At 32.2% G+C, this 26,481-nt stretch overlaps 1 protein-coding gene across 2 annotated transcripts in view; it reads right to left on the reverse strand.

Annotated features, from left to right (window-relative positions):
* LOC130898004 (protein O-mannosyl-transferase TMTC2-like) overlaps window positions 1-26,481 on the reverse strand; it is a 276,788-nt gene that overhangs the window by 20,593 nt on the left and 229,714 nt on the right. For both annotated transcript variants that reach the window (XM_057807023.1, XM_057807024.1), the window contains exons 7-8: window positions 5,733-5,873; window positions 1,661-1,745 (exon numbers count right to left, since the gene is read on the reverse strand). In XM_057807023.1, the coding sequence (XP_057663006.1) occupies window positions 1,661-1,745; window positions 5,733-5,873 (226 nt within the window). The remainder of the gene's footprint in view (window positions 1-1,660; window positions 1,746-5,732; window positions 5,874-26,481) is intronic.

Here is a 26,481-nt window from a genome sequence, read left to right on the forward strand (position 1 = left end):
CCTCTTAATGAAACAAAAACAGTTTTTAATCCTAATTTATATTTTTCCAACTAAATTGGAAAAGCTGGTGTTTAATTGAAGAAAAAGATTGCTGTACTATTTATACATCGAATCAAATTTGACTACATTCGAATATAATTTTATAATGACGTTGCAAAGCTCAATGGAATTCTCGTCATAATGACCTCCACCAATTTCATTTGAATAAATACTTTCGGTAACAGGAAAGTCGTGAATAGAGATGGCTACAAAAAGTAAAAATGAACCAAAGTATAATGAAGAAAACAAGTCTGAAAATATGGAATATAACAATCTATAAGACAAAATTAATTTCTTAGACCTTTTGATATATTTATCCTTCTAAATCGTCTTGATTTTAGGTCTCTTCTGATTCACAATTAGTTTTTATCCTATTTTGGAAAGACTGAGAAAAATTTGACGTTTCGACCTGTTGTGGTATTTATCAAAATATGATTCGACACTGACAAGTTGCGTATTTATGTTAAAAATTGAAATTTGATAAGAATATAAATCTGTTTTAACAAGAAAAATTATCCATTATTCGTAGTTGTGATGAAATTTACAGAATAGAGTTAAAAATTTCACTTAAATTATGTATGTCTTTTTTATTATTGAAATTTTTCTTGTTCCTATGTATGTAAACCAATTATCAAAATTCTCTTTTCTGTGTATTCGATTCCGTTTTAAAAATTTGTTACTCTTTATAATTGAATTCATGTTATTTTCTGATATTTCGTGGATCGCAAAGGCAGATTTATTAATTTAATCGTATTGATGACCTTTTAGTCTATTTTCTAAATGCTGAGATGTCTGTCCTATGTAGACAGCATCACAATCATTACAAGGTACTTGATATTACTTCTTTTGTTTGTGAGTGTATGAGTGTATTATATCATTTCTGACTAATATCAATTATTGAAGTAATTCGTTAGTTGTTGAGAAAGTATTTGTACATATGGTAATGAAAAATGTTAGCAAGGAATATAAAAATCTCAACAATTTGTAAACATCAAGGATGATAGAAAAACACACTACTTGAAACCTAAAGCAGTGGTATTAGATTACGGCATTAACTTTAGTGATTTAAAAAAATTGAGCAATTGGTGGAATTTATCAGTAATATGTTGGATCAAAGTCATTTCTATCAACTAGCAACAAAATTTGCAGATAAATTTCAAATGGACAACATGATACTTCAAAACAAAATTATTATTCGGTGCAGTGACAAATTTTCAAAAGTCATCTTCAGGTCTTCATTTTTCAACATTGATTTACACCGAGAAATATCCAAATTTGACGGCATGTGTTGAGCAACATATTTATGTGAGTCAACAGTCTCCTACTTCAAACAAACAAAAAATACACCGATCTCGCTTGACAGAAGGAGTCTTTTGATTTAACTTTCCAACTACAAATCTGATTCTAGGAATCTAGCGGAAGATACTCACTCTAGTTTAAATAAGTAGTTTTTCTTACAATAATTTTAATTTATTATTAATTTAAATGGCATATCGCACAGAATCAATTTTTGAAATTGAATAGTTGTGTAATTTGAAGCGAGAAACTGCAAGCTGAAAAGGTTTATGAACCCAACTAATAAAAGCTTATCTAAATCTGGTACCATTACTTGATAACATACCATAATGATGGAAAACGCTAGGATCTTTTGGAGCGATCTTCTGGGCTTTCCTAAACCACTGCTCGGCTTCCGCAACCCGACTCATCTAGAAATAAAAAGTTTCAATTAGTTTCTGAGCCCAGGCTTATTAAAGTTACAAAATAGTTACTCATACCAGTGCATATTTTCCAAGGTGAAAAGTTCCCAGATAAAGAGAGAAAAATCATTTATATTTAAGGTGAATGCCACGTTCCTGGAATTTTCAAATTCTCATGGATTTCAAGCTTTTACGAGTAGATTAAACATTATTGCGACTAATAATAAGGAAAGAATCTATGAGGATCTGAACCGAAATAAAAACTGTAAAGAAAACGTAGATTTTTTATCATCAATTATAAACCATTTTAATAGTACGATATATTTGCTTCAGTTTATGTAACAACCTCTTCATCATCGCAGAATTACTGTCCTCCAAGTATGCTTTTGAGGTCTGACAACCGGAAAAAGTATCTGGGAGGCACATCTGGGGAAAATGGTAGAATTTGAAGCCCAATTGATACAATTTTCATTGATTTGTAACACAGTACATTATTTTGATGTAACAGCACTTTCTTCTTTGAAAGCTCGTCTTCTAAACATTCCAATACTGCTACCTGCTACATGATTTTTAAGATAGTCTATGCGTATCCCAAGATACCGATGTCAGTCGACTTTTTCTTCTTTCCAAGTCGGTTCATCACGTGCAGTTCACACTATCGATTGAACTCCAATGAGAAATAATTAAACTTTGTTTCTTCCATTACACTCCTCAGAAAATTCAATTCGCTTTTGTTGTTGGTGGAATGTACACCCACGTGACACCTACTTTGAATAGAGCTTTCCTTCCCCCGATTATTCATTCACGATATGTCCAACACGTTATTTTGATATCTTCGTCGCAGCTATCTTAATCAGCTTCTACTTTATATTTATCCGAAATTATTATGTAAACTTTTGTTGTCGTAGATGACAGTCTCTTTGAAGAGTCAATTGTGTGCTTTCGTAACTCATTTCATATCATATAAACCTAGCAAACCACTCAACAATCTCAACTGTTGATTTCTTCGGGACAAAGTCCGAATAATTTTCACCAAGCCGAAACTTGGCTTCAACAATACTGTATCAACACAGGTATGTAGTATGAAATTTCGAATAATGTTGTGGATTGAGGACTCAAAATAAAAGTGTCTGAGAGGTTTTTTTGAAATGGTAACGTTCCGATTCTTTATTCGATCTTTATCAAGGCTAAAAATATATGTTACATCATAATGCAAACGTTGAGAAAGAAGAAAAAGTAATAAAAATGTTTGCTTAAATGATTATTGCATTTCATAATTTCGATTCTAATAGTAGGAATAATACTCCATGGAATGAAATGTTTATGACTGCTTAAAGAAATGATATAACTTTAAATGTTGTTTACAAAACTGGTAATATGATTTTAAAATATTCATCACACAAAGCGGTTACAACTCACATTCAGTTTTATTAGAATCCATCTCGTTACTGTTTATCTAATCCATTATATTCTTCTTGAATGCAAATTCACCCCTTTTGTCAACATAGTGCCAGGTCGTCATCAAGAAAATTGAATGGCGAGTAAAACGCTGTTTTCATTTCCATGATGAAATACTCGAATATTGATTTTGTAGATAGGATCAATTCATAAATATGGATAATGTTTGGATATGGATTAAATTATCTATCGATCATGAATACGGTATGTGGAAATGTTGCAACCAAAGTTTGATTTACATTATGTGAGGTGTATGGAACAAATTGTAAATTACAATTTGATGAAAACTTCTTCTTCTACAAACTTTGCTTAGTTTTAGAATTAGAATTTAGATTAAGAATCTAGATTCCTTTTTACCCCATCCATCTACAGACTCTAGTAGCACTTCAACATAAGGTAAAAGTTACATAGAAATAGATATTTCAAAAAGAAATCGACGTTATTAATTTCCCTTCAATTCCTGAGTCAAATGTTTCTAAGGCAAATAGAAAGAAAAATTTTCTTTTCTCATCTAAAGAGTATTCTCATTTGACCAATAGCGACTATTTTGACGAATAACCATGAAGTGTAAATGTGCTCTCGTCAGATAACAGAACATTATCTTTTTGGATCACATTCTTATATATCAATATCATCATTTGTTCACAGAAATATGTTCTCCAATCGACTTCTGTGGGCGTTGGTATCATTTTATAAGAATGCATTTTATTTTCTTTAATATTCGAAAAAATAACGTTAAACAATGGGGCTGCTTTTCAAGCAGAATTATGTGGGATTTTTTTAAACTTGAACATAATATCTAATTTCTTATCATCACTTCCTTCATTGGCAATTATTTTTCTTCATATTTCTTAAGGTGCGTCTCCATTGAACGAACAATGGGGAAACAAGTTTGTCAAACACGTTGATTAAAGTGCATTTTTAACAAACATTTCTTATTTCAACAAACAATTGTTTGACAAACATTTTCAGCAAACATTTTTACCAAACAATTGCGGCAATTCGGCATGAAACAATAGTCAGTTAGGTTTTGTCGAAGAATGGGTGATTTGAACCTCATTCTCGTCGATGGTGGCAGAGACAATTGTTTTTACGGCGTTATGAATATAGTGGTGATGATTTCCGATATTATTTGACAGCCGGGTGTGTTTGTTTACAAATTTTACGAGAATGTCGAATGGGGATTTTGAATTGTAAATATCGATTATAGGACCAGTGATAAGTAAACAAAATACTAATTTCGCCAAGCAATCAGCGTTTAAGATCGTCTGGCTATAACACTCAGGTTTTTGGCTTTTCCTCAATTAAAATAAGGTAATCCCTACAAAGGCATCTTTTTTTCTGTTGTCCCCATGCCGGACTTATAATTTGTTACTAGTAACTTTTTCTCTCGTCTATATTGCACTAGAAGAGTTTCAATCTTCCTTTTAATCTCGGCAACATTATTTACACCAAAATCTTTTGTAATGTCATCTAATAAAGGTTTACATTCGTAAACGTTAATTAACCTTATCAAATTCTCCTGGCTCCAAAACTCTTTACTCATTTTGCGGAAAAACCACACACACACTTTTCCACTGAATATTTTCAATAAAAAAATATAAATAATAATGTTTATATCTAAAAATAACGCCGGAAAACCACTTCAAAATACACTAAAAAAAGCCAAACAGATGGTAGGGGAAGTCACTGACAAACAATGTTCTATCTAGGACGGGAACATTCTAGACAAACAAAAATGGCGGCCCCTTTTCCTTCCATACATGAAATGTTTGTTGGCATAGCGTCCACCCCAAAAACATCGGCGAGCATTGTTTGTCAAACAAAAAAGTTTGTCGAAATTTTCGACAAATGTTTGGCAAACAATGTTTGTCCAGTGGGGACGCGGCTTAACATGATCAAGCTTGCGAAACTGCTTTTTTGTTTGCTCCTTGTTCCTTGAAAATTTTTCGCGGGATAAGCGTTTGTGTCAATGTCATTTGTTTAATGAAACATTTTTCTGATATTATCATGTACAGCTAACTAAATTCAAACGACAATGGCATTGACAGTTATTAAGGATAAATGTATCGAAAAAAAAAAAAATAAAGATAGGTATAGAAGAATGTACATAAATTATGCCTCTAATTTTCTGAAGAACCAAAGAAATGAACAATATACATCGACGTTCTCAAGCGCTTTTGTCAGCACGCTCTAATTTACTTATTAACGATTTTTTTTCACTTGGCTGTTCCATACCTCAAAAATATATTTGATCCTACAGCAAAATTTTGTTCCAAATAACCTACCCTTGACGTAAACGTTATTAATCCCGTGCATAGTAATTTTAAACTCCCTAAATTTCAACAGCGAAATATCTAATCATGCAACTGTAAATTTCGCAAAAATATGCGTCATGGTTATTACATCAGCTTAATAAACACGATTCATGCACCAGGATACCAGTTCGCAATAGAAATAAATCTCCATTCGCATACACCACAACCCAATGTACAGTATCATAGACACATATATTTTATTTACACGTTAAATGCTTACATTTTTGGCGAGTAACTTCCCGTAGGTGATATGGGCTGGAACGTGGTCGGGTTGTGCATGTAGAGCGGCAATGTACCACCTCTCAGCCTCCTCATCCTGTTCTAGTCGGGCCAGAGTTTCCCCCAACACGTTGAACACGCTCTGAAACAATAGGAGGCGATCCATAAATCATACCGTCACTATTCTCTCTGAGTATAATATATGAGACCAAAAAAAAAAAGAATGTGTAATAAAATAATGGAATAAAATTACTTTTACATACAATTATCATTTTATTAGGCAGGGATACTTATTGAAACAGAAGGATTCAATGAGCTACGTTTGATGGAGTATTAAGGGTCATTTTTGTGTGCTTTATGACTAAAGTTCGTTCATTAACTCTCACGTCCGAGCTCGCGCTGACGCTCTCGTTCGGTTAAGTTTGATCCGCGTTGGAAACTGTTTATAAAGTTTCTAATTTTCCTTTGTCGCTGGTCAATTATTGAGCTCGATCAATCTGAAACGCCATTTCACAAAAACTCGAGATATTTTTCGTATTTAGATATTTATTTGCATGTCTGTTTCAATAGTTTCAAGTTTCAGCATTTTTTAGATTTTATAATGTTGTTTCTATTCTAGTTATTCTCGTACTTTTTCTTCAAAATGTTGTTTATTCTTCCAGAAAGCCTCTATACTTTTGTAAAATTAGAAAGGAAACTGCATCACAATGCACTTGATAAATAGGGTACGAAAGCAAAGGAAAAGTCTATAGTATTATAAAATGAAATCCTAATACACCAAGCAACGTTTACTAGGATGAATATCCAATGTTGGATTATATAAGACACAAAATTTCTAAACAAACGATCTGATGGAATATGAGCCAAAAATAGGCTGGTGAATTGCTTAGTTTATCCAAAATAACAATTTTGCTTCGAATATCTTTATGTCTTTACCAAGCCATATCATATATTTTAGTCCAATATATTTGGAAGCTTCAGGAAGTCAACAGGGACAGTTCAATGGAACCTTCCACATAGTTTGACTGCCCTTGATGGGACAAATGTTAACATCCAAGCTTCTACAAAAAGCGGATCCATATATTTCAATTACAAAAAGTCATTTAGTACAGTTCTTTTGGCAGTAGTATCGAGCCTATGAGGGGTATAAACACAGATAACACCAAGGTACACCACACCAGGAAAATAGAAGATGTTTCAATTTGGTTAACGCTGATGCCCGCGAATTCATGGTCTTACGGCCTGGATACCTGTTTACATTGATTAGGCGCTGAAGAAACGGGAGAATCGAATATAAAAATTGGCCATCTTCCAGCGCGAACTCGGGGCGAACTGGGACGACAGCGCGGGCGTTTGTTTTAATAAATTTTCGTTTAATGTTGAACGCGTACGAGGGCTGCAACGCGGGCGCGATCATAAAAGTTCATATATTGACCAAAGTGTATGAGAATTCTTTTATTAATTGGCAGCGCTAGAAGATGTTATATTAGGGGTTCAAGTCTTTCATGGTCATTGAGAAACTTTAGCACCTCATTCGCGACAAAAATGAAAAATCTTTACTATGAAACAAACGAAGTGGGGAAAATATTTTTTATTATTATTCTTTGAGCAAATAAACTTAGATATGTACAAGCTTCGTGAAAATAAAAGTTTTAGTTTTTGAATTTTAAATATTTTATTCACATAAAATGTAACCATAAAAATTGATTTCTCAAATAAATTTATTATAATTTGAGTTTTTTAACTCTAACTTTATATTTATAGTCTAATATACTACTTGAGCTATTTTTCACTATTAGTTTCTTTTCCTTTTTATTGGTTGATATGTCTCCTAATGGAATCCGCAGCAGTCGGGGTAATTTTTGAATTATGTTTGCTTCTCTTAGCACCAGAATGTTTCTGGCACTGAATCTAGCCTTCCAGATAATATTATTTGAAACATTGAATATGGTAGCAAAATTTATTCTGGCAGTTGTAAAAGTTAGCAAATAAAGTAGAAATAGAAGGATTTCTACTCGCTAAAGTTAATTATAAATATACTTTTATTAATTCTGATACAAATAATGACATCCAGCAGTTGAGAGAAAGTGTAGATGTGCTAAATCCAGGTACAAGAGACTTGTGTAAACAGTAACCATCATTTGGAAACTGATTTATCAAAGTTTTTATTGCGATATCCTTAAATAAAGTTTATATCTGCCCATGTTACACAGAAATTCGTACTTCTAAATCAACTGTTTTAAATTTTAAAAGTGTTTTCATTTTAGATTAAGTGTTCTATATGATTTGACGTTAAAGTTTTAGTAGATTGACTAAAAACCGCGAAATCTGTGGAGACGGGGGCGTTTAATACCAATTCAATCAACAATGCTTGAGAGATTATCCCAGAATGCATGTCAATACCAGCTCAAAATCATTTTTTCAAATTGATACCGCGTACCAATAATTTTTTTACGTTGTTATAAATCATAATTAGATTAGATTTATCGAATGATATATGATAAGAAATTGTCAGCAAAAAATCACAAAAACTGTTCAATTTATGAAAAAAAAAAAATTAACTCCAATTTAAGCATTAATATTTATTAAAAGAGGAAGTAGAGCGTCAATTACAGCAAACGGTATCATTATCAACGGTATGTTCGAGGCTGAAACAATTCTAATAATTCATGATGATATTTTGAATATTTCGGGACTTCCTACATCAAAAATTTATAACTAGAGAAAGGGAGAAAGGTAAAAAAGAAATCAATGTATATTCATTATTAATAAGAGAAAGTATTATAGAAATATCATCTATTCAAAATATCACAAACACGTAGTCTATTATCCGTTGTGTACGAGGATGGTCAGAAGTACCTAGCCTGACCTAGAGATGACGGTAGTTGCTTGGAAAATATCACTGTATCAGATTAGAAAATATACAATCACATATGGCATATGTTTCAAAATTGAAGATGCTACGTTGTTTATTGTTTGTTTGTCATCCATCAATAATGAACGTTTTTAGTGAGTTTGTAAATATGGAAATTTTATTTGAAAGACATTAAACCAACCAATATAAACACAGAACTAGATTATACTCTAAGTGATACGGCTCTTCCGTTATCAACTGAATCATCGTCGACTAAAAGTGCGGGAGCTAGCAAATATAGTGGGTATTTCAAAAAGTGCGGTACATCGCATATTACCTGAAAATTTGAACATGCGAGTGCCTCAAACAAAAGAACAATAAAAACAATGACTGAAAAGGGAGAATCGGCTCCAAAGAAGACAAAAACCGTTCCATCTGCAGGCATGGTCATGGCGTTAGTTTGTTTGGGATTTTTTGAAAATAATTTTCATTTACTATCTTTGTTAGGCAAGGTACTTCTGGAATCAAAAAATTCTTTCTTGCGAAAAGTAGAAGGATATAATAGATATTTAAATTTATTATATATATTCAGGTATATAACAAAAGTTTTCGGAAAAAACTTGTAGTGCAAATGTCAAACAACAGAACAATGTTAACAATTCATTTATTTATTAATTTTTCTCTACATATAGTTACTAAAAACATTATTCATCACTTTCACAATTCAATTGTCCGTAATTTTTGCTTAACGTTTCTTTATCATCATATGCTGGACCATGTGATTGTCAATTTCGAGAATTTTCTTACTTACTTGTCATGAGAAAATTTCACAATTTGATAGACAAAGCGACAAAATTTTATTATATTGTATTATATAGTATAAAATAACAATTTGGGTTGATAATAATTAGAATAAGATATTAATAACTTACTTCATACTAAATTGAACTATGTCTATGGTAGATAATGGAATTCTGCTACAGAATACTAAAGTCTTTCAAGCAGAAATGCCGAAACTTATTAAACGTATCTACTACTTTTAGTTTTGAAGATAACTGATTGAATAATTTTTTGGCATAGAAGAAGATGGGATTTTCACCAGATCCGATGTGGTTATTGTTAAGTAAATGTCCAAATTTTGTTTTCTAATTGGGTAACTACGAATTGGTCTCTCATTTGAGTTGTAAACGTGTTTGGGAATCAAACAAACGGATTCTAAAATGAAAAAGCGAGGAGAGTTAAGATTTTGTATTTTTGAAATAGAATTCGTGATTTTTGTAATTTTAAGATAGATTCGAAGAGGTGGAAACTACCACCTAGAAAGTGAAACATAGCGTGAAAGCAATACGAGAATCAAGCTGTTTAGATTTAATAGCAAAACAAGCAGAGGATAAAAACTACATCGATCTATTTCAAGAAGTCATAAGAATATGTTTTCACTCATTATTTCCAATGTGCTAGTGTTATTTAAACAATAAATTGTTTATCCACTGAACATTTTATCCTCCAGAAAACTGTAGGATGTTACGTGAAAATATATGAACGAAACAGAATTACGGCTTTCCTTTTCGTACAAAGCGAGTGAAAAAGATGAATTGCATAAATAATTTTCCAACTTTTTTTGAGTCTGAACTTTTCATTTCGAAACAGGGATATGTAAGCGGATGCCTACGGTCGTATGTTCTTTTTTCAACTTTTCATGTTGTATGTGTAGCATAAAACAAACAACATTTTAGGGCACATCATTTTTGTGGTTTAAAATGAGCATTTAAAAATCGAAAAAGAATGAGATATTCATTTATATAATTCAGAAAAGCTCGAATATAGATGATATACAAAGATTCAATCGAAAATTTCATCATTCTTTACATTTCAACTTCTAAAAAATTCCATTACACTCATTTTCAAGGTGGATATCATCTAAATTACGCCTCTAGTGGTTTCTAGCATCTCATAAAATCACATAAATTCTTATAACATTTTATTAAGCTCCTTTTTGGGCCTTTCCAAATAAAAAATATCGAGAAACATGATAAAATTTAGAATTAGTCAACATATTTTCATGGATTCAGTTACAGTTTTTGAATTGAATAAACTCTGACTTCTTTTAAAGATTGGAATAAAAGAAATAATAAATTTATGTATTGATTAATTATTGTTTTTTCACTAGAAAAATTACTGTCTTTTTTTAAGATCAAGAATCGTACAAGAGTCAATAACGCCCAAGAAGCAGTTACACTAGAAAACATCCTGATAATCGTAATTAGAACTCCAAAAGTGGAATCTGACGAATATTATATGGAATTTTTTATAATATCCGACTATGACTTTCTTCTAAATGAGTGGCTTGTTCTTTGACAATGGAAAAAAAAAACTACAACGAATAGATTATGCAAAGCATTGTTTCAAGCTGTGCGAGGAAAATAATATTGATTTTTGAATCGTTATATATTGAATGATATATGAATGAAAATTGCGTTCACTCTAGGTCAGATGAACTGACCCTGCAGTCATGTCAGTGGTCTGAATCCGGTCAAATCCGTCCTAAGAAAGCAAAAACACAAAAACCAGCTGCCTTCTGTATTTTGGGATACACACGACAGAATTATCCAATATGAGAGGAAGGGAAAATTATAACAACTTCTAGCATTGTTTTTGTTTATATCACTTTTCAATTTATAAGAATATATTTTTTTAGGTAATTTTTCAAGTAACCTTAATATGAAATACGATCCTTAATTCAGGAATTTGGGGTCGAAAAATGAACCTCGCATCAGTTTTTTTGAAGAATTCCATTGAATCTTACGATACAGATTGCACGCACAGCTCAAGGCAATTGAAATTTTAGTCTTATGCCCCATAATATGATGAAGCTGGATTTCTAAAATTTGAATCCGGCCAAATCCGTCCTAAGAGAGCAAAAACGCAATAAAAAGCTGCCTTCTGTATTTTGGGATAAACACGACATACTTTTCCACTGTTAGAAAAAGGGTAAATCAATTATAACAACTTATGAAATTGTTTTTGTTCCAATATTTGTTTCGTTTATTTTTAAATTTAAAAGAATTTTTTTTCTCAATAAGCTCTGTTGGTTAACTATTCGGCAAACATTCCATGTACCTTTAATATGAGATACGGTTCTTAATTCGAGAAATTGTAGTCGAAAAATGAACATTTTCGAAAAAATCCACTGAATCTTACGAATTAAATTGCAAGCAAAGCTTAGGGCATTCAAAATTTGAGCATAAGATCATGAAGACAGATATCATATTTCATGGAAATATAGAAAACATGTTTCTAAAAGATTTGGTGTTTTCAAATTTTTGAATTCGGGCTACGAAACTCAATTTTCATCAATTTTTTCAATCGCTGTTAGATTGATATCAACAATTTCAATATACTGTTTCCTCAATCCATGGAGAAAGATTGTAGCTTGAAATACAATAAAAACCAAATTCAGGTTTTTCTGGATTAGTCGTTGATAAATTAATTTTTACTTCTATTTGAATTATAAAAAATACAAATTAACATAAACTATATTTTTTACTACTTTATTTTGATACAAATACTGCGATCTCCTATTTTCTAAGGCCTTCCTAATTATATCTTCTGAGTAGCTATAGATTGAATCGAGCCCTTGACAAGTCCGAAGATGCAATGTTATTCTGGTCTTTATAACAGATAATTTTGAAAATTGAACATTTCGAGAAAAAATTTCGAATATCTACTATGATAAAACGTCAAGATAATGAAAGTCAAAATCCGTTTGGTATTGATAACATACAATGAGGAATTTTTGGGTTTTTGAATCATTTGTTGGGTTCAATCTAATCTCTTTCAATATGACTCAAAATTTTCTAGTTTTCAGGCACTAGCAAGGGACTAACCATGGGTATTTTTTTAATATTCCAATCGGGGGTGAAATGAGCGACGCTCACTTTATTTGTTATTAAAATTTTTTTCAAGGTGAAGTTTCATGACATAAAACTCAAAATCCTTGTCTTACTTAAAAAGAATTTTTTCCGAGGACCAAAATCAAGCTATAACTAATAATTTTTTGCTGCTTATTTCACACCCGTATAATGTAACATAAATATTTGAAAAATACCCTTAATTCGTCCCTTGCGAGTACACGAAAATTACATAATTTAAGTTTCTTGCATTAATGAAATTATAGGAAGAGAAAAAATTGAATTTTAGTTACAGCTTTTAAGGGTGATATCACGGAAAGGGGTAGGCCGAGGAAATTTTGTTATTGGAAAAACCCATCTTAAATTCCTATTTCGTTTTTATTTCCATAAAACCAGAATTTGACCTTGTTATTTCCACTATTATTGCCACATAAACAAATTTTCAACTTTTCGGTAAAATTTAGAGAAGTTAGTGGTTGTACAATTTTTTCTACAAGCCAAAATTGAAGAGGTATATCGTAAAATAATCAAATTCTGTATGCCTTGAGCTACGTCGCAACTACAATGTAATTGGAGAAAATGAGGAAAATTATTGGATCTCGATATTTTTACATCAAGAAACATGTTATTCCATCTCCGGAAACATTCTATCTAGGAATCACTCCAGCTTCTCTCAATTTAAATACATTATAGATATCAATAACTTACAGTTTTTCATTAAGCCCATTGTTTTTTTCTGTTTTTCTCCTTTTTTTATCTCTATTTTTCGTAAATTCAACAGAATAATTTTCTAGTTATATTTAGAAACTAACTCACCATCAGGCATAAAAAAATTATCAACATAAATTTGTTAAAATAACTTTCTTATTGTTGTCTCTGGTATAAAATGGAGGAAAAGGTCATTTTGGAATCAGATACTATTAACGACACATCGAGCTATAAAACGGAAATGGAATTAACGTAATGCTCGGTAAAAAGGTAACAAAACAAATATCATGCTAGAAATCGTATATTACTGGTTCGATTAAGGAGAAAACCATATAAAAGACGCCTTCATATGCAAAAATCAACATTGTCTACCACTCAGACATCGCAACGATTACAAGGGGATACAGATTACACCTCCAACGATTCCAATTGAACAGAAACTCACTAAAGAGAAAAAAACAATAAAAAAAGTCATCGCAGAGAAAAAACCAAGTTTTGATTCTAAGTAGCTCTATAAAAATTGTCCAAAAAGCATTGAAGCGATCGAATCCCTCTCGAAACAAATTGTTTTGTTGAATAAAATTGTTTACTAGACCGAAAACTTATCGATTGATGAGTAATAAAATGATGATTTACGTATGGAATGGGAGTGTTTCGTTATAATCTACATCGCAAACAAACAAAATTTTTCTTCATTTTAACGTATAGTATGTGGAGGTATGCATGCTGGGAGTAAACTAATTACAAACGAATTTCCTTGGGGAAATCAAGTTAGCAGCTATATATTGTCATGGATAAGAAATAATTGGATTAGAATATAAATTTTAAATGGGCCTACCCCTACCGATGAGAATACATGATTGATAATAGTAAAATGGAAATTGCCTCTCCCTAGAATAATTGGAGTAAAAACTTTTAGTTTTATTTTAGGAATAAACTGTTGAGAAATGATTAACGCATATCCATACATTAGTATTAACAATAATAATCAATCTGATTTGAATTTAAGTTGGCAATTTTGTACATTCCTGATTGATCAAATAGCAACTTGTGAACAAATAGTGACGATTTCGTTGTTTTTTACGTTCTTGTTTTTGTTTAACTAAAATATTAAAACAGTTCTTGTCTGGACTAATTTGAAAATAGACCCAGATACTATTCAGGTACTAGGTACTACATCCAAAAACTCGTTTGCATACACTGAAGAGTCATTGGAATTGAAGCAAATATAATTCCAAGGAAACATGAGGAGGTTATCCTTCAAATTCTTCCATTTGGCCCATCTATAATGCCAAACTTCACGTGATCAAGGTAGAACCTGAGTTTGGATTTCTTAATCCGAGTGGTGTCTGTACGGTCACGTTGTATAGGTCAGGTTATATTGCTAGAAACAGTTCTAAAAGACTAGTAAAGTCACCATCTCTGATTTAGTCCGTGACTGTTGGAAATATCTTCAGCTTAAGGAAGAGTAGCATTGTTTATTTGAAGCACCATATGAAAGGTACAGACTTGGGTATTTGAGAATTATTCCTAATCAAACAATACTTACAACATTAAAAAATAATACAACTCACTATATACACTGAATATTTTGAATACATTCATAAAAAAAAATAAGGAACTGAATCTGGCAACGCAGCAATTTACATTTCGTAGCGAAATTATGAGAGTATGATGATTTTTAATAAAACCCAAAATAAAAAGTCAACGAACTAAATAGATGCTCTCTGCTCTAACATCACAGAATAGCTTTGTAGATTTCCGCTGCAATAATTTGAAAATAAAACTAAAAGGAAAACTAATTTTGAAATTTATTCATAGTTAGAATTTCATCGTAAAGTAAAAAAGTGGATCTTAATTCCAATGCGTTCTAGCGTTCAAGCAGAATTTCAATATGGTACGCTTCAGGAAAACTTCAATGAATGTCTTTAATGTCAATAACTCAAATTGTTATATCACTGAATCTAAGGGTGAATAATTTCGTCGAGTGTACGCAAATACGAAATGCAAAGAATTTTACAGAGGGTGTCTTATATGTATTGGCGATTGTTGTATGTGAAAAATTCCTCAATTTGAACATGTCTTAACTTGTTAAGACTAGTCTCTAATTATACGAAGAGTACAGTATTTCTTGCTATTTGAAGCAACCGTGGCAGCATGGAAAATTGGAAGGGTAGACACAATTAATGACCAAACGGCACAGCTTTGGTTGAATCGTCATTTGAAGATCATTCTCGTTCTGGTTGTGCACTTGTGTAGGATGTTGAGGTTACAAGAAAAGCAGTAGAAAACCAGCCTAGGACCAGCCCGAAATTGAAGCCCGTGGACTCGATTATATTTTGTTCGAGAAACCAATTTAGCAAACAGATTATTTCGAGCTTTAGACCTGTAAATTAATCTACATGAGTAAACCGGCTACGACCGAGGCATTGGGGGCCAAAATTACTCGAGTCATTGGCCAAATACATACCATTCGAAATACTCCAGTAATTAAAAATTGGAACTTTATCTTGGCTTTGTCAACTATTGTCGCAGACAAAATTTGAAAGAAATTATCTTTTAGAAATCACTGTAAAGAAAAGGAAACACGAAAATTTTGAGAAAAAATATATTTATTTTCAAAGTAATTTTCTTTTAGCTTCATACACTTCTCATATCATTGTTCAATAAGTTCGATACCTACCGTTTTTATGATAAGAATCGTCAAGCTCCTCGAAATAGCCATTAACCGACATCACTTCTTCATTGTTGGAAAATCTTTGACCACTGAGCCATTTTTTTAAGTCTGGTAACAGAAAATAATTCGAGGGGACGAAATCCGGCGAATAGGGAATATCTTCACGACGCTTTTTTGCTCTATGTTCTATTCTATGGAACCCATCTTGCGCACAGCTTCCTCGTGTTGAAATTTTAAGTTATTATATGATATACCGCATTTTTTGAAATGCCTACTATATCTATGTCAGTCGACGACCATCAAGTATCGCTTCGTGGACTTTCTCCAACATTTCTGGTGTCGTCACCACTGCGATGCTGGTCTTCGCATGTTGTACGGCCTCGTTTAAACTTAAACCATTTATGGCTGCCAAACAAATACCAAACAACGTGGTATTTGTTTGTAACTACACCAGCTTTAGGTCAACCAGGTATTTCTGGTATCATCCTCGTATGTTACGGATTTATTTTACTCACTTCATATTCATTAAATTCTACCAAATTTTTGACTGCGAGGAAATATCTCAGAATAAACAATAAATGAATACAATGAAGCTCTCTGTCACAAATGCTGTCAGTTATTGGTGTCAATTCAAATGTCCTCAGGGCGCTATATTGAAAATTCATTATATTTTCCGATGAACCATAATCGATGAAGTCTTCCCTTTAAAGGTGCAATTGTGAAAAAGTTGTATAACCAACATTTGCGGTACTGAATTACTTTGACTAGATTCTTCGACAGGCGTCGATAACGAATTAGACTGATAATTTTTCAAATAATTGTATACTTATCACATGATATTTGAGTTCGAATATTAGATAAATACAGAATCATTTTTTAACAATGTGTTTGAGAGATTTTTTAAGGAGAATATGTGAAGAAAGAATTTTTGTTATATTCACCCAGTAGTCAAATAATTACACCATTTCTTCAGTAGGGAAATTTTCATAATTTATGTTAAATATATCTATCTATCTATATAGTTTTAAAATAAGAACCTGCTATATGCCATAATGATAACATTTGTACCGAACTTTGTCGTAGTGTTAATTCACACTGTATACGAAAATCAGAGAATTTTTAATATCCTCTCCAATCCATATAAATATCTGCAATATGTTTTATCTCTTACATTCTCTATTTATGTCAATATTCACATTTTTGACTATTTATTTGATTCAAACTTCTTAACGCAAAATATATTCAAACCTCTTTGTTTAATAAACTAATACCACTTATTTTTTCATAGCCAAGATTAATTTATTTGTTAAACCTCCCATCCATTTCGATTCTCTAATTCATCTGTATCATGCTTTCCACGCTTTGGGATGGGTCAGACTAAGTATTGTTAAGTATAAACATCGTTACTGTATAATCACGTGTAATACCATTACAGCGCTCGTCACAGGAGAACCCCGTCGGCTTAAACCCTTCTCTTAGTAGCCTTGTGATTTGTGAAACAGTAAATGTTCAGAATTCCTTAACTAAATGGGTTTTATAAGTATGTATATTTTCCCGAGATAAATGCCATAATTTTGATGCTGTCTCATTTACTTTTTATCAAATCTTCCACCAAACTTCTTTGACCAAGTCCAATGAACAATGTACAAAATGAGAAAGAACTGATTGGACTGTATATTTCTCAGATGAATAGGGTTTAAAATTTCAGCTTCATTTATATTTTTATGATAGTTGTATCAATCAGGAAAGAATAAGCACCATGCTTTTGAATGGTGTAGTATTTGATGAAATCTACAATTTGTTACTAAATATAATAATGTAATATTCGTCTGTTACCACTTTACTGCAAATCACCCCTGTGGTATTATGTCGACAGGATGTGATGAATAGAATGATTTGGGATTCCTTCTTAAAAATGAGGAAGTAGCTGCTGTTATCAAACTGTCGTTAAGGAAGAGTAAGTAATTCATTTTCCAATCGGTGAGTTCACCGATTTTAGTCTGCCGAGTGAGCCCGCCAAGTCGCTGCCTTTGTTGCCAGAGTGAACGGGCACCCATCTTGCAACCATCTCTCACCAGGTTCTCTAGGACTAAATTTTTTTTCTTTGCGATTTTTTTTTCAATTATAGGATTCACAATTATACTTATTATATATTATATATATATATTCCAGATATAATATATGAATTTCACAGTAAATAACCAAAAATAATTATGGGAACTGCTTTGAACATTTGAATAAAACTACCATCAACTTTGTGGAGTATCTAGAAGACATTTGCTGCAGAATAATTTGAGACTAGTGCAGTTTCATCAGAATATTCCTGAACCCAATAAACTCGTTGGGGGTTTTGAAGGAAATATTAATACGTATCGTAATATTTTGTGCTCAAAGCGTATCACAGTCAACATATATTTACCTCGTGAGTAGCTTAAACACCAACTCAGGATATAGAAGGCCCCAAGCATGTAATTCGCTATGTAATTGACCTTAATCGTCATAAAAAGCTTCACACAATTATATAGAACTTCAAGCTCAGACTATCAACAATAACTTTGAGTCATAAATAGGTTTTTTATTACTAGTTTTAATTAACAATCAGAATCATGAATAGTGAAATTAATTATGTGGGGTTGACATATTTCTATGAATACTTGTTAGCTTTGGTTATTAACTGCTACTGAACTTTCGGTAGACACTGTATGAAACCTACATTAGTTTATTAATCATCACAATATTATACTAGTATTCGCTCTATCTCTAGACCTGAGAATATAAGTTTTAATTTACGTATGAGACTAACTTTGGTTTCATAAGATAATGGATGTTAGTTACAAGTTTAACCTAATTAGATTGTTCTAATGGAATACTGGCAATAAGAACACGAGGAAGTGAGATGATAATCAGTCAACAAGTTAATTGAAATAATGAATATGTAACTACTTCGACGTATAATTTGATGAATGTTTGTTTGGGTATCAATAAATTATTTAATATTTCAGATACACTGAGATATATAATTCGATTAATTCCATACAGATGTGGTGGAGCGTGTTAATTCAATAAAACCATGAATTAATTCGATTGATTTCTACTTCAATAAGTTTCATATCAAGGACAGGAAGGACACATAGATGACTGATAGTATTAAATACATATTATAGAGAATTTTATTTGGGGAAAAATTGAATACAAGAAAAGCATATTTAGCATTGTATGCTCTTCGACTTTCACAATTTTCCTTCGCGATATTTATCCAAGTGCATTGTTCGTAGATGCGAAAGATTCTCTAAATGAGGATCAAGTAATTATAATCAGTAATATCGTTAATCCAACTCAGAAAATAGGGGATTTCTCATACGCCCTCAACCAACTTTGATTAACCATCTAAGAAGATTTGAAGCAGATTTGAATAATATGAAAAGTCCAAATGTATCACCATAAAGTAATACGAATCCGGATTTACATTTCACTTTCTCGTTTTTGGTTGAATATACAAGGAATTATGTATTTTACAGTGCTGAAACCTCGACAGCTCTTTATTGGGAACAATGGGATTGGATTAACTAATTTTTAATCAAAAATATCCGACGATTGTCAACAAAAAGACGATATTCTACGATACTACGATGCAAGACTGTGTGAAGCTCTATGTACTGCCCAACTCACCATAATATATCTTTGATATCAAAATATCGGATTGCCATTTATTCCGATCGCTACAACATTTTTTTAGCTGCAGAAAATTTGAAAATTCCGTCTAATTATTGCTTTGCCGATAAGAATTTGTACAGTGAATGGAAAATATGGTTGTTAATGAAGGTGATTACATTATAAATTGAAAATAAGAACTTTTTCAAAATTCATTCTTTTTATTCTAATTTAAAAAAGATGGAAACCTAATATCCAAAAGCTCAGAGATCATAAACGTGTGAAAGATGTGGAACTTTTTGGTGATGAACAAATAAGTAAATACACACACTACAGTCAAATCTTTGGGAATTCAATTCTAAGACCCGAGGTAAAGCACGACAAAAAACGGGGTCTTGACAACAAACAATGTCAAACATTGAAATTAATGTGCGAAATAAAAAATCAGTTTGTTGATATTTTCAACACTCTTTTTAACACCATCATTATAGAGGAGAGATTACTGAAGGCTGACTCCATTCAACTTTTATCGCTGTCTCTAAAAAACAAGATGCTAAGCACTATGAACAATACCACCTAATAAGCTTCATAAAGCACACAACAAAGGCTTTTACCAAAATTATACAAAAGTGAATTTACGTAAAATGTGGAACAAATATATCTGAACGTGTACGTAGCGCATTAGTTGCAAGGGAAGCAATCTTCAGCCTACAGGTTATCATCCAGAGATGCCGAGATATGAACAAAGACGTAAACCTGTACTTCATCGATTTATCCAAGGCTTTTGATAACGCAAACATGAAAAACTTATAGAGGTTCTTAGAAACACTGACCTTGACAAAAAAGATCTTTATTATCGCTAATATGTACAGGGTTATTCACGACGAGTTGAATCGATATGTATATGGGAAAGTACTGCGACTAGTGTTCTGAAAATTTGCTTGCATGGGTTTTCCGAAATACTCGTTTCAGCTAGAATAATTTAAATTTTTCAAAACTCCCGGTTATACCGGAAGGGGACCCAAACTTCGTTATTTTTAACGTAATGCTATAGATTTTATTGAATTTTTGAAATCTACCCGAAATTTAAATCAAACCTTATAAAAGGCATCCTCCATTTTTTAATTATTTAAGATTTCCGAAATTTTTGGACAGACTAAAAAAATTATATTTCTATTTGTTTAAGTGATTCAGGTCTAATATTTTCAGGATTTAGACAAATATAGGGTGTTCAAAAAATGGTGCCGAAATTCTCTAGCTTAATTTTGTCTATTGGCAACCCCTATTTTTCTCTGTACCATCGGATTTTACGCTTCAAATTAAGAGGACTCCGTTAGTAAATTCATATCTCAAATTAACGGTTTTTGTAGGAACTTGGAAAAACTAAAATCTTCATGGTTTTTAATTCTCGGTTGTCTGGGGCGGCCAAAAAAAAAAGCCAACGCTTAAGCGTCAAGCTATTTTCATTATTTGTTTTTTATGTTAACCTTTTTACTGCAAAAATGAAAGTAGGTACTCAGCGGAAAAATTGCTGTCAAGAGGTGAGTGCGACAGTGCTGCATTCTGTCACCTCTTCTATTTAATATTCACTCCGAAGAAATGTTTGGAAAAGCACTGGCAGGATTATCAGATAGCATCAAAACCTACGAAGAAGCAATCGACGAAATTAGATATCCAGACGACATAGTACTGATATCAAATAACAATGAAGAGTCACAAAATATTATGCAAAAAATATAAGCAGCAAGTAAAGAATATGGATTCTACTTGAATATATTAAAAACGAAACATATGATTTTCAGCAACATTTGACATCCTCCAGTGCGACTAACGTTAAATAGAAAGAGCTCGAGCTGCGTTTGAAGATATGAAGAAACTATATACCAGCAAAGATATTTCGTTACAACTAAAAGTAAGACTATTGAGACCTCGGTTTTGTTCCATGGTGTAGAAGCTTGGACCACAACCAAGGCTACTTTGAAAAGACTGGAATCTTTAGAAATGTAGATATATCAGCGTATGTCGAAAATATCCTAGACGGAGCACATCACCAGGACTTGATATGTCTTGGTGATGTACCATCTTTCGCAGTTGATTGCCTACGTTTAAGTGGATAGTAAGAGGGGACCAGGAAGAAGATGGCATAAATGATTGCTCAACCTACACCAGTGGTGTGGAGAGTCAACGTTGTGAACAAGATAAGAATGGCCAACGTTGGCAATGAAAGAGGAACGACCTCAATTTCCGGACCCCCTTTCTATATGTGACGCCACTGGCATGTGCTCGCTTGTCTCCCTAACTAGACGTTGATACAAAGAACGGATATCGATAATAGGTACTTGAAGCTATTATTGACGTCTGTATTATTGATATTCGAATACAATTGTTACGTCCCTATTCCGTTGAATTTCCGAGTTGTTTAATGAGCGGATTAAGGGCTCCCGACATTCCGCTGGGATGAAATATTCCAAGTTATTATACCTAAACAATTTGGGAGCTAATTAAATAGTCTTATTACATCAGATCTGAAATTTCTTGTATTTGCTACATAATTTTGATTTAATCTAATGTGTGGTATATGAATATGTTTCTTTGTACAGCTGCTACAACATATGGGTTTATGTTTTTCAATATTTCAATATTTTTCAGTTGATTCTATAATTTCTTCAGTTTCAAAATTGATCATATGTTGAAATTCCGAAAGGTTCAAGTCTTACATTCATAATGAGTCAGTATTAACATTTTATGTATGTGTCTCTAGCTCAGGTTGTTTTATCCTTTATCCTAAAGCAGCTTGGACCTTATGATATTTAAGCTCAGAGCTCTAAGCTTGGCAAGTTGATTGCAGACGATCTAGCATTGAAAAGAATTTAAGATGGACGGTCTGGTGGAAGATTACGTCATGTTTAAGTAAATCCTATCTCGAATTTTAGTTTTATTCATGATAAGTTATATCAACATATCTATACTTGTTCCTCATAACCTCAAAACCATACCTTCAAACATTCAAACAATTCTCTGTTTGTTTGGAAAATGTTCAATAAAACACCTTCTGGCCTATGAAAAGTTTCGAAAAGAAAATCCATACAGTAAATGTATATGTATGTATGAATTGTCAAGATAAGTTAAGTTTTTAATCATAACGTTGGAATTAAGTGTTTATTGATTTATCTAAGTATTGACAACGATAAACTCAGACGGAATAAAATGATTAGGGATTGTAGGTTCAAAATTTGGATTGTTTTGCATAAAGTATGTGTTTAGCTAAGAGGAATTCATTCTATTCAACTTATTTATACTTTTCTTTGTATTTTAAGTAGCTAATCATGAAATTCTCAACTTTTACGTCTCTACAGACTCCATTAAGTAATTCCAAACTCTATTTTCATTCGATTCTGAACCGGATAGCTTTAATTCGATAGTATGAAAGGGGTCTAAATCCGCTCCAGACTAACAATGATAAAATACTCATTCGAATTCCACGACTTCACATTAAATCGCTGTATGTATAGGAAGACAAACAAAAGCGGACAAAGGTAGACTAGTGATTTGGTTCATGTATAATTAAAAGAGAAATAATCCATTACAATTCCCGAATCCATTTAAACATAAAGTAAATTCATAACCACAGAATAGGTTGAATATAGTTCCAACCTTCATTGATATTAAATTTTATCTTAAAATATCAATTATAAAATTGATTCAAATTTAAAAATTGAGGTATATTGTTTAATGCTTATTCTTCTTCTGTTATCCATTAATGGATGTTTGTAATCACTTCTGAACATTTTATTTTGTCTGTGGTGGTAAGAATGGATTGTCCTGTGGTTCTTAATCCTGCCTAATTTTTGATATTATGGAACCACGATATACTGTTTTCGCCCAATTCCCTTCTTCCCTCTATCTTTCCTTCTATCAAGAGTATCACAAGTCCCCGGTATTCTGTTTTCCTAAGTTTTATCGTGCCCTGCGTTTCACGTTCTTTTCCTATTCTTCTCAGAATTTCTTCGTTGGTTTTTTCCCCATCTATGAGATTCTGAAAGTTCTTCGGTGCATCTGAAATGCCTTTAATCAGTTATTAGTGTTAACTTTCAGTGTTTAGCCTTCCACATAGTAAAATAACATGGACTATACACAACAACATTTTGTAAATCTCATTCTGAAGTTGAGTTAGAGTGGATTCCATGAATGAGCTGCTCGCTTTTTCTATCCGGCACTTGATCTCTACGTCTAATGACCATTCTTCAAATAACCAAATTCCCAGATAGTAAACTTTGTCTATCTTGATTAATTCCCATGAACTGACTTTGTCTTCCAATTATGTCCAGGAGCCTTTGGAGGTCATTTATGTTATCTGCTATCAGAACTGTGTCATTGGCATATCGTATATTGTTGATCCATGTATCATTCACTTTGATGCCTTATTGTGTACCCTAGAGGGATTCTTGAAAGATTATTTTCGAATAAAGGTCAAACAAGAATGGAGAGGCGACACATCCCTGTCCAACACCTGCGGCTGATTGGCTCCAAAACAAGTTTTCAATACAGCGTATATCTTTCTGGTCTATGTATTTGAACAAGTTTATGGTGATGCGCTCTATAAAAAACTTAAAACACAGAACTACATCCTTCCTCTGGTCGTAGCAGTTCTAAACAAGTGCAACTAGTGTCTCTTTTGTATCGAGGCATTTTCTAAATCCGAATTGAGCCAAAGAGATCGAAAAGTCGAGATTTTATGTTTTCAAAGGAAATTTAAATTAAAAGAGACCTAAAATCAAGATAATCTATCAACAAAAACATTTAGTTTTGTGGTTTAATAAGTACATCATAATTGGCTTGTACGTTTTTGATAAAAGAAGGTTAAATTTTCGTGATAAAGAAGGATATAAACGATCTAGTAGAAAAAAATAGTCTATAAAGAAATTCGAAGAGACATAATTTTGATCTCTTCTCAATACTTGAGAAATGTCTTGGTGAAGAGCGCTTAGAAAACTAGAATTTGAAAAAATATTAGTATTTTAGTTTGTACTAAATTTTTATCTTACACTACATTTTATGAAAAATGACCCTCGTATAATTTCCACTATTAACTCTGAAATTAATATATTCCTAAAAAGTACTCGTAGTGCAGTTGTTAGTTGACATATTTCTCAGATGAACCGAAAATTTTCTCATTTCAGCACTACAAAAGGGATTCAATAAAAACAATAGATAGGATTTTCCATTTCAAACTTTTGCTCGTACCAAATGATAATAGGAATATTCAAAGCAAAAAATTAACTTTTTTTTTATATAAAAGGTTCAAATCCCAGAGATCACAATGAGTGAAATCATATATTGTATTAATTATGATACGACATGTCAGCAAGGCTAATAACCACCCAAACTTGTTTGTGTATTGCTGCTTTGGAGTTAGCAGTCTCATCCAACAATTTCTGTTTCAACAAAAGGGAAAGTTGTTAAAACTTGTTCTCGAACAATTGTATGTTTTCATTCCCCAATGTCTAATTTCCACGTCAGCAATGCCACAATTTTCGTACGGAAAACCAGTGGTGTCCGCGGCAAATGTTTCAATTATTTCAAATTTCCACACTCTTATCTGGTTTCATGGAGATTAACATTTTTATTATTCCTTTTACATTACCTTGAATAACGTACAGAATTGAACACAGAAACACAGTCCACCTGTGTTTGCAATATATAGAAAATTTTATCAACCGCGTTTCTTTCGATTTCCCAATAAGTAATTGAGTTTAAAAGGGTATTACCATTTTTGGCAAACTCTCCTCCTACCCCAAATGGAACTTCTTTATTCATGTCAACATCAGGTATAAGCAGTGCACATCAAACGTTCCTAGTTTCCATATTTTTCAATCGACACTTACTACGTGAAAGTATTGATTCTAACTCGTCCATGACCTGCACTGAGAAGAAGGTCCTGCTTGGTTATGATGGAAGAGTCTAAAATCTAGCGAATGCGGCGTCTTTGACATATTTTTATCACAGTGGGGATTTGTTTATATTGTTTTTATGAATTAGTTTCTAGGACGGCCTTTTTATATACGTGTTTGTTTGTTCACATTCCAGAAATATTCGAGAAATTCCTTTTTAGTATAAATTCGTACTTTTTTAGCAGTCCATATATAATTCATATTAAACGGAACGAAATAGTGAGAGTAACCGATGAATTTGAATAAATTAATTAAAGTGGTGAATATTTAATTATATAAATAGTGATAAGTTAATTATTATAGTGTCTAATGTATGTGTGTAAGTAAGTTGAGTAAGTAAAAGCCAGTGTGTATAAATTCACTCCACTGTTGGAGAAAGTGTGAATAAATAAGACAAATATCACATTATTAATATTTTACTGTGAAATATCACGAGTTAACTTGCTGCAGAAGATTTCAAAATGTAGTATTTTCAATGGAACTATATGGTAGATAAACAAAATAATTCTATCAACTGTGCTTAAGAGATAGTACTGCGAATGATGAGAACTATAGGAAAAATTAAATCAATTGTTCAAGCGGAAAAGTTTTGAAGCCGTCTTGGAAAATCGGGGTACTTTGAATAATTTTCTCAAAGTTATTAGAAGACAAAGTTGAAGCTAGCTGTTGGCTCATAAATTCTAGAAACTTATGCTGATGAAGAATGTCCTAAGCTATTGAATCGTACTGATAACCTGTTCAATCTTTTTGGATATAGCAAAACCTGGCTGAAGATATTCTACAGAATAATTGGTTGCAGGATGTTATTGAAACAATGCAGTATACTTATATTTATTAACTTAAACTTGGAAACAACATGGGAGCGCGAAAATATTCTGAAGCATAAAAGAAAAAGTAAATTTTCCAAATTTTTAGATGTTTCCATTTTCTTGTAACCCATACTGATATTATAACTTGATCAAATTGATATAGGGATGTACAATTTCATTTTTTTTTTC

The sequence above is a fragment of the Diorhabda carinulata genome, chromosome 9, assembly GCF_026250575.1.
Source record: "Diorhabda carinulata isolate Delta chromosome 9, icDioCari1.1, whole genome shotgun sequence".
Lineage (NCBI taxonomy): Eukaryota > Metazoa > Arthropoda > Insecta > Coleoptera > Chrysomelidae > Diorhabda > Diorhabda carinulata.